General features: G+C 42.9%; 1 protein-coding gene and 1 pseudogene across 1 annotated transcript; both read left to right on the top strand.

The window, feature by feature from the left end:
- Positions 1 to 65: 65 nt before the first annotated feature.
- LOC136478433 (pentatricopeptide repeat-containing protein At5g14770, mitochondrial-like) lies at positions 66 to 3,024 on the top strand. The gene has a single exon (XM_066476892.1). It carries the CDS (start codon positions 171 to 173, stop codon positions 3,018 to 3,020), a length of 2,850 nt encoding a protein of 949 aa, XP_066332989.1. The 5' UTR covers positions 66 to 170; the 3' UTR covers positions 3,021 to 3,024.
- Positions 3,025 to 3,161: 137 nt separating this feature from the next.
- Positions 3,162 to 8,654, top strand: LOC136478434 (protein EMBRYO SAC DEVELOPMENT ARREST 30-like; annotated as a pseudogene).
- Positions 8,655 to 10,195: the final 1,541 nt, after the last annotated feature.

Raw genomic sequence — 10,195 nt, 5'->3', positions numbered from 1 at the left:
GCACAACTCTCTGGGCCAAAAGTCTTCCCCACATCATAGCGGTCATCCACAAAGCCCACCAGCTTCTCCCACCCCAGGCCCAACGGGCTTTGTCCTCGTCTTCCTCCGCACCTCGCCCGCCTCCCCGCTCCTCCACTCCATTCCCCTCGTCGCCGACCACCACCACCACCATGGCGGCATCTCCGCCTCAGGGCTTAACCCCGGCCCTCCAGGCCTCCTTCCTCTGCTCCCTCGCGCTCGCCTTCCTCCGGGCCGGCCGCCTCTCCGTCGCCTCCCACGTCGTCTCCTCACTCCCCGCCTCGCCTCCCGCCCGTCTCCTCCGCCGCCTCATCCCCGCCCTCGCCTCCTCGGGCCTCGCCGCCGCAGCCGTCCGCTTCCGCCCCGTCCCAGGTGACACCCTCACCCTCAACTCCATCATCCTCTCCTACTGCAGCCTCCGCTCGCTCCGCCCCGCGCTGAGCCTGCTCCGTTCCTCCTCGGGGGCCCAGGCGCAGGTCGCGTCTGACACCGTCAGCTACAACATCTTCCTCGCTGGCCTATCCGAGCAGGGCCACGGGAGGCTCGCGCCGCCCGTGCTCGCCGAGATGTGCAAGCGCGGCGTGCCCTGGGACGGGGTCACCGTGAGCACGGCGCTCGTGGGGCTCTGCAGGACCGGCCTGGTCAGCGAGGTCGAGGCATTGGCGGAGATGCTGCTCCGAGGCCGAGGAATTGATGGCTTGGATGTGGTGGGATGGAATGCTCTCATTGACGGGCACGGTAAAGTACAGGACATGGCCGCAGCATTGGTGGTGATGGAGAGGATGAGAACACAAGGTGTGGCGCTTGACGTGGTGGGGTATAATACCCTGGTTGCTGGGTTCTGCCACTCCGGCGATGCTGATGCTGCACTGGAGGTAGTGGAGAGGATGAAGGCTGATGGGGTGGAACCGAATGTGGTGACGTACATGACGCTCATTGGGGAGTATTGTAAGAGGAAGGGGATTGAGGAGGCGTTCAGTTTGTACGAGGGGATGGTCAGGTCGGGTGTGCTGCCTGATGTGGTCACGCTCAGTGCTCTTGTCGATGGCCTCTGCAGGGATGGCCAGTTCTCAGAGGCATATGCGCTTTTCAGGGAGATGGACAAGATTGGAGTTGCGCCGAACCATGTGACCTATTGTACGCTTATTGATTCACTGGCGAAAGCGCGGAGGGGCAATGAGTCACTTGGTCTATTGGGAGAGATGGTTTCAAGGGGCGTGGTCATGGATCTGGTCATGTATACAGCTCTGATGGACCGATTAGGTAAGGAAGGGAAGATTGAGGAAGCTAAGGATGTGCTTTGGCATGCTCAGTCGGATAATATTACTCCCAACTGTGTAACTTACACTGTACTGGTCGATGCACACTGCAGAGCTGGCAATATCGATGGCGCAGAGCAGGTGTTGTTGCAAATGGAGGAGAAATCTCTTCGCCCGAATGTTGTCACATTCTCATCGATCATCAATGGTCTTGTTAAAAGGGGATGTCTCGGCAAAGCAGCTGATTATATGAGGAAGATGAAGGACAGTGGCATTGCTCCTAATGTTGTGACGTATGGAACGCTTATCGATGGCTTCTTCAAGTTCCAGGGGCAAGAAGCAGCTCTTGATGTGTACCGTGATATGTTGCATGAGGGTGTTGAGGCAAACAACTTTGTCATTGACTCACTGGTGAATGGTTTGAGAAAGAATGGGAATATAGAGGGAGCTGAAGCATTATTTAAAGATATGGGTGAACGTGGTCTGTTGCTAGACCATGTCAACCATACCACCTTAATGGATGGGCTTTTTAAAACAGGAAACATGCCAGCTGCTTTTAAGGTTGGTCAGGAGTTGATGGAGAAAAACCTGTCACCTGATGCTGCTGTCTATAATGTGTTTATCAATTGCCTTTGCACGCTAGGCAAGTTCAGTGAAGCAAAATCCTTTTTGAAAGAGATGAGAAATACAGGCTTAGAACCTGATCAAGCAACATATAACACTATGATTGCTGCACGGTGCAGGGAAGGGAAGACCTCCAAAGCTCTAAAGCTACTGAAGGAAATGAAGTGGAATTCAATAAAGCCTAATCTCATCACATATACTACACTTGTTGTGGGCCTTCTTGAGGCCGGGGTTGTGGCCAAGGCAAAAATTTTGCTAAATGAGATAGCTTCTGCTGGATTCACTCCAACCTCTCTGACTCATCAAAGGGTGCTGCAAGCATGTTCTGGAGGCAGGAAGCCGGATGTGATTTTGGAAATTCATGAATTGATGATGAGTGCTGGTCTTCATGCTGACATCACTGTCTACAATACACTCGTGCATGTTTTGTGTTGCCACGGAATGACAATGAAAGCTACAGTTGTTTTGGATGAAATGTTGGGGAGAGGAATTGCACCAGACACTATCACATTCAATGCTCTCATTCTTGGCCATTGTAAGAGCAGCCATCTAGATAATGCATTTGCAATGTATGCTCAGATGCTTCATCAAAGCCTCTCTCCTAATATAGCTACATTCAACACACTTCTGGGTGGCCTTGAGTCCGCTGGAAGAATTGGAGAAGCGGATACTGTTCTCAGTGAGATGAAGAAGATGGGCCTTGAGCCCAATAATCTCACCTATGATATACTGGTGACAGGATATGCAAAGAAAAGCAACAAAGTTGAAGCACTGAGGCTGTATTGTGAGATGGTGAGTAAAGGCTTTATTCCCAAAGCAAGCACGTATAATTCACTCATGAGTGACTTTGCTAAAGCTGGAATGATGAATCAATCTAAAGAGTTGTTCAGTGAGATGAAAAGGAGAGGAGTTTTACTTACGTCATCAACTTATGATATCCTTTTGAATGGATGGTCAAAGCTTAGAAATGGAACTGAGGTAAGAATACTTCTCAAAGATATGAAAGAGCTAGGATTTAAACCATCTAAAGGCACTATCAGTTCTATGTCCAGAGCATTTTCAAGGCCAGGCATGACTGGGGAAGCTCGACGTTTACTTAAGACCCTTTTCAAGGTTTAGGGGAAAAAATGAAGTGTCAATATATTATCTGCCTATAGGATGGTCGAATGAGATGATTCTTCCAGAAACTTTACAGTTGCAAGAAGGGGCTCTAACCGTTGGAGTGTCTTCCAGCTAGGCCAGATATGCCATCATGCATAAAGAGTTGTTCAGTGAGATGAAAGGAGAGGAGTTTTACATACTTCCTCAACTTATGATATCCTTTTGAATGGATGGTCAAAACTTAGAAACATCCTGCACCTAATTTTTATCCGTGCTTGCCTCATTGGGTTGGTTGAGGTAGGTCTTGCTGCTATGTTTTTTTCTTTTTCTTTCTGGTTAGCCCTTTGCTGCTACTTTGTAGTGGTTATTATTTTGCACACCCATAGGTTCTGGATAAAATTGGGTGTTGGTTTAGCATATAGCCTTATTGTACTAGCTCTTTTCTTTGCTAAATAAAATGTGTGCAACTGTGCCCTTTTTTCACTTGTGATTTGCTGGCCCCTGATATAACTCCGTGGAGATGTCTTACAGTTACCTTTTCACCAGGATTTGGAGGTTAGACTAATGAAATAAAATGCTGCTCAAAAGCAAGTTTAAGTTGGCCACAGCCATTGGCATCGTGCTGTCGATGCTATCGCTGCTGGTGCACCTTTTTCTTGCTAATTATTCAGCTGGGGGCATTACAAAGTACAACATGCACATGGACGATGCCCTTCCATTTGGACCGGTAATTCACATGCCCTGACCATGTCACAGTATCAGTATCAATTCTCAAATTTCCTTAGTTGTATGATGAAGGAATTTGTGTTTACTGAGGTTATGTTGGACACCTATTTTCACTGCAATCATCGATTATGTCTAACATCTTTTTCTATGCTTCTTGGTTTTTTGGCAGAGGCCTCGACCACGGAGACTGTGGGGTCCATTGGTCCCACTTGATCATTTGCATCCTTTTGCGAAACCTAGCAAATCATATGCTGGTAAATTGATCTTAAACTTGCACCTACTTTATTAGTATTTTCATTGTGACATCTTTTGTTCAACTAGTCGTTTGGTTACTTTAGACACTGAGTTAAAAAAATGTAGGTGCATTTGTATTTCTTTTTGAACAAACCATTTGTGTATAAGAAATGTCTCAAAAGATACATGCATATAGTAGTGATATGCATTGTTTTGGTATGCACGATGATCATTTTTCTTCAAGTTTGCATATTCTATCATGCCATCGGTCTTTGATTTTTTTCCGACATGTTTTTGACATGTATAAATATCAGCGCTCAGACTAAAATGGGCACAAACGCACCCAGGTGCACTCTTGGCATTGTATAACTTATATTTTCCAGACACTGAATATGCTAGCATTCTTCATTAGTTCTCTTACTTGGCATTGTATAACTTATATTTTCCAGACACTGAATATGCTAGCATTCTTCATTAGTTTCCACATTTTGTCTTATGTTGAGATTCATTCAGAATGATAATTAAATATTCTATATTTTCCCAACATTGGAACCATTAGTGTTAGGTTGTTGACCTTAGAATGTTTCTTGATGTGATTTCTGCACAATAATGTGGATAAATCTATTGCGACACTTCACTATATAATTACTACATGCTTATCCCATTTGTAAAGTGTTAGATTACCTGAAATGCTATGATTTGTATACTCAGCATCAAACCATTTTACGATAATAATATAACTAAACCTTGATAAATCTGTCTGGTTACCTTACTGCAGCTCCCAGTAAGCATAATGGTTTTATTTATGCAAAGATATATGGTGGCTTTGAGAAGATACAGTCTTCAGTAAGTTTTCTTGTGTAATGTGTAAAGGATCCTTGTACTTGTTATATCATTGTAATAGGATCATGACATTGTTTCCTTTATTAGATCTGTGATCTTATTGCCGTTGCCAGGCTATTAAATGCCACTCTTGTTATTCCTGAGATACAAGCAACAACTCGTGCAAAAGGTATCAGGTTGCTGTGCCCTTCCTCATTCTGAAATTCATTATGGTGGTTGTCTATTCCTTATCCTTTTTTTCTGCTCGACCTCTAAAATATAGCCTTTCCTCTGTTCCAACTTTGCAGTCCGAAGTTCAAAAGCTTTTCTTATCTATACGATGAAGATCATTTCATACATGCACTTTCCAGTGATGTGGTTATTGTGCATGGCTTGCCAAAAGATCTCAGAGAGGCTAGGAAAAAGATAAAATTTCCCACAGTATCTCCTAGGAATTCTGCTACTCCAGAATACTACATCAAAGAAGTATTACGCAGACTTATAAAATCAAAAGTTCATGGGATAATTGTTAATGGAGGTAATTGTCTTCAGGTATCCTCCATGCCCATGCTTACTCTGTTTTGTTTTTTCATTCTTTGGTCAGTGTGAAGTTAGAGCCTTTCCATACGGTTTTCTGCAGTCAATTCTTCCTGCAAGCTTGGAGGAATTTCAGAAGCTTAGATGCAGAGTAGCCTTCTATGCTCTAAGGTTGCGCCCTCAAATTCAGGCTCTTGGGAGCCAAATAGTAGGAAGGTGAGGCTTCCCACCTTTGCCATTGATCCACTTACCCTTTCTTTTTTGTTCATTAATCAATTGTAGATTTATCAATTATGCTCCATGCCGTATGCTTCATCAATTTATGCAAAGAAACTAGTACTCCCTCCATTTCAAATTTTAAGTCGTTCTAGCTTTTCTAGATACATGGTTTCTGTTATGCACCTAAATATTTATTATGTCTAGATTCATAGCGTGAAAGCTATGTATCTAGAAAAGCCAGAACAAAGCCTTAATCCATAATTCAAGTTGACTTCCCTTGTACACACTAAGAAGAAAGATAGCACTTTAATCATTTGTAATGTTATTTGTAATGTTTCCTTGTATGTACTGGAAAGTTTTGGGTTGCTTTTTCTGGATTGAGGATGTTGTTTTAAACTATGTAAAGTTGAAATCTTACCCTTTCAGGGTATGCTAGTTATAGGAGCTGAAGGGTTTCTTTACTCATTATTGATTATTTTTTCCTATAGTGTGGCTTTCTGTTCTCATAAGTCATAACTCCAGAATGATTTGTATAGGTTGCGAGCATCTGGCCGTCCTTATGTGGCCTATCACCCAGGACTGCTTAGAGATACTCTAGCTTTTCATGGTTGCGCTGGACTGTTCCGGGTTTGTATGCTTACAATTATTGTGTTCCAATACGACTTTCGTTTGATTGGTTAATTCTATCATCTCTAGGATATTCATACAGAGCTTATTCAGTATAGAAGGAATCAGATGATTAAACGAGGAACAGTAAAGGAGCAGCTAACAGTTGATTCGGTGTCCAGGAAGATGGCTGGTTTGTGTCCACTCATGCCAGAAGAGGTAAGCTTGATTATAACAGTCTTGTATGTTTGCTCACTAAATCTGGATGCAACTTTTTCATGTTTATTAATACCAGGTAAGCTGGTGTTATGTTACGCTCTGCGCCAAGAGAATTCACATAGAAGAAATCTGAGGCTGACAAAATATAAGCAACCAAACAAAAGAAAACTAGATGACAATTTTCCTTTACCATGTGGACCTTTACCTTCGGAATATAAATTTCATGTTTTGCTTTTAAGCATCATTCTTTGCTAATCCAATCATTATGAAAATCAAGCTCAAGGAAAAGAAGTTTAAAGAAAGAAAAGTTAACTAGAAAGACTTCGTCTCTTCTTTCTATTCCTTGGTCCCGTGGCACACATTGAGCTGCATGATATAATTTAATACTATGCCTGATTTACCATACCAGCTTACTGATTCATTTTGATTGCTAATGCTGTGATGTAAACAATCCTGTGTTTCCAGGTTGGACTTCTACTTCAAGCATTAGGTTACCCACCAACTACAATAATATTCTTGGCTGGTTCCGAGACTTTTGGTGGACAAAGAATGCTTATTCCTCTACGAGCTATGTTTGCTAACCTTCGCACTTCATTATACAGGGAGCTGTTTGATTTAGTTGGGCCAGAAGATCCTCTAACCCCAGATTTGCCACAGCCTCCACCTCCCAAAAGTGAAAAACAACTCATTGAAGAATGGAAGAGAGCAGGGCCTCGTCCAAGACCGCTGCCTCCACCTCCTGCAAGGCCATTCTATGCGCATGAGAAGGAAGGCTGGTATGGTTGGATTGGTGAAAATGACACAGAACCGGATGCTTCACTGATTGAGTTCAGGAGGCAAGCACACCGGTTGCTCTGGGATGCACTTGATTATTTTGTTTCTGTTGAAGCTGATGCCTTCTTCCCCGGGTTTCACAATGACGGGAGTGGTTGGCCAGACTACTCAAGTTTGGTCATGGGGCACCGGTTATACCAAACACCTTCCGGTATAACCTACAGGCCTGACAGGTACAGAGCTATTATATTTTTATGGTTGCATACTTTTTTGTACAGCTTAGAACAGTTTTTCTTATCTTCAGCCATTAAAATGCATTTTATATTTGCTAAATTGCAAAGGAAAAAATTGTAACTGACATTAGTGGTAGTAAAGTAGCCTTCGGGGTGCAAGTGGATAACTGTTAAGCTTGGAACAAACACAATAGCTATGCTAATTGTAAGATCATCAAAGTTACTGGATTGTCCAGTAGTATATTGTGGGTCAAGTATAATAACCTTTTGACAGCTATCCACTTGCTATGTAGTTTTGCATGATGATAATTTCCTTTCCTTTTCAATCAACAGAAAGATTATTGCTGTGCTGTTTGAAGATGTTAATGATCATCGGTATCATCCACCGCGGAATTGGACAATTGCTGCACGTGAACACCTCAACAGGAGTGCAAGTGTGGAAGGCGTTGTGTCATCAGCTATGTTGTCAAGACCTGTATCTTTTCTCGCCCACCCTTTGCCAGAGTGTTCTTGCAGAACACCAAAGTCACCTGCTGTTCAACCGGTGAAAGACAGCAATGGCAGATTCCTATTTGGAGGTGAGGAAGAGTGTCCTGATTGGATGGCACGCAGCCTTGCAACGGTGTCTGCCAGGTAATGAACCTCAAAATGAGGACTATGAGGATGAGTTGCCTGAAGATGGCTCTAGCTCAGACATGCAGGAATCTGACAGAAGTGACTCGAATAAATCTTCGGAGCAAGACGAAGAGATGGATCCGGATGATTAGAGAGATTGGAGCATGGATTTATGGCGCACCTTTAACTGCTACCAGCCCCAGGCTCCTAAAGCAAGAAAAGCATACACTCTTCTACCTTAATGAAATGACGCGCAGTTCTCCTGCGCTGTTCGAGAAAAAGAAAAGAAAAGCATACACTCAGAACTTCCTGGACCAGCAGGAATCGTCTTGCATTCCAGCAGCACATCAGCATCTGGAGTAGCCCCAGGATGACAAGGTCATCCAGCGTGGGAGCTTGCCTAGATCGTACTCTGTATACAACCAGGCTTGAATACGAAACTATCCACTTTGTTCTCTTCTTCCTTCACGTCTTACTCATCTTTTTGTTTACATTTTTGTGGGCACAGGCCAAAGAAATTGTTTCTGTACAAATGTCTTAACTGGGAATGCATTATTTTTTGGGTGAGTTTGATATCTAGCATGTATGAGGTAATGAGATTGGCTTATGGCAGACAGATGTGCACCTGTAAAATAAAGGACAGGCATTGCCGTTTTGTCCCACGCAATTGTTGTGAGTTTGTTGATCGCCGAAGAGCGTGCTTAAGGAGTTGGTGCTTCTGCATGACTTGTGCTATGGATCAGAAAATTGTGTATATCTATTTTGGTGACACGAAAAGTTTGTGTTTCACATGAAGTCTGCTCAAAATTTTCAAGTAAACTTTGTCAAAAGATGATTCTGAGGTGAAACCTTCTCCAAGTTCCGCAAGCTGCTGTAGTCGGTGACGATCTATGAATGACGGTGTTGTCATAAAAACAATTCCGTGAATTTGAATTGCCCAATAATTTTCCATGATGTGTTTGGATGAGCAAATCTCATTTACACTCAGCCGAGTTTTATAATTTCCTACTGGCTGATTTCCTTCGGTGTTCAATTGATTTCCTTCGGTGTTCTTCTCAACGTCCTTGCCACTGCTCAGATCCTCAAAGACATTACGCCCCGGTGTACACATATGGCTTGCTTTCGACTTTTGTGAGAGAGCTTGCTTTAGATTGGTTTTTCCATCTGCTTTGTGCGCTGCTCAGTAGTGAATCATACGTTGCAACTGTACAAGGAAACGCAAAACGTTATATTTCATTTCTGCAAAGAACTCACTGTGGGTACGCACTGATATCACTGGCGAAGAGGTTAGGCCACAAATAATGCTACGCACTGAAATCACTGGCGAAGAGGCTAGGCCACAGATAACGTCAGCTGTTGTTGGAGCTTCATCTGACAGCCCCGACCAGCATACAACCATTCAAAAGTGTAGAGGGCTAGAGGCATGGACATCCACTATGGATGTAGGGTAGGGTACCCGAGTTGTCAATAGACAACCCGAAGATTCCGGAATTCCAGTTCCAGATCATACAATTGTAACTCTGCTGACACTTCCACAGCATAGGGATGGTGTGGCCAGATATATAGAGACCGTGACAACCAGTTTTCACCACCTGACTCAAGTACTAAGCTACTCCCTCTGTCCTAAAAAGAATGTCGCTCTTAAGTTCATATTGATAAAATTTTCTTAAATTTTACAAGATTTATAGAAAATATTAGCTACATTTATATATCTCCAAATAAGTTTGTTATGCCAATAATACCAATCTGCACTATATCAATATTTTCTTATATATATTTGCTCAAAGTTGAAAATATTTGACTTCACATGAGAATGGCATTCTTTGTGGTACTGAGGAAGTACTATTTACATTCATAATCAATCTACCATTAGATTATAAATAAACATACAGGATCACCTTTAATCAATATATGGGCAAAATAGAACGGAAGGATAACACAAAAAACAGAATATGCATCAAACTTCGGGAGGATGAATGAGCAGTAATAAAAATAATAAAAACAGGAAACAGGAGGATATAAAAAAGGGCCACCGGTGTTGGTACATGATTCATAGATAATCCCCACAAGCACAAGAATCCAAAGTGCCACACAACAAACCGGTACATATTACATACCACTAGCCATTCAACACAGCTACTAATATCCAATATAGGTAGCGATAATATTGACCAGGTCATATAGTTATTAAAAACAGAACACGTTCAA

Source organism: Miscanthus floridulus, chromosome 8 (assembly GCF_019320115.1).
Source record: "Miscanthus floridulus cultivar M001 chromosome 8, ASM1932011v1, whole genome shotgun sequence".
Taxonomy (NCBI): domain Eukaryota; kingdom Viridiplantae; phylum Streptophyta; class Magnoliopsida; order Poales; family Poaceae; genus Miscanthus; species Miscanthus floridulus.
The sequence above is the reverse complement of the archived record's forward strand: the minus strand, read 5'-3'. Positions and strand labels throughout refer to the sequence as shown.

Bases quoted from the DNA above. Each gene is read 5' to 3' on its own strand.
- LOC136478433 (XM_066476892.1), top strand. From the start codon at position 171: ATGGCGGCATCTCCGCCTCAGGGCTTAACCCCGGCCCTCCAGGCCTCC.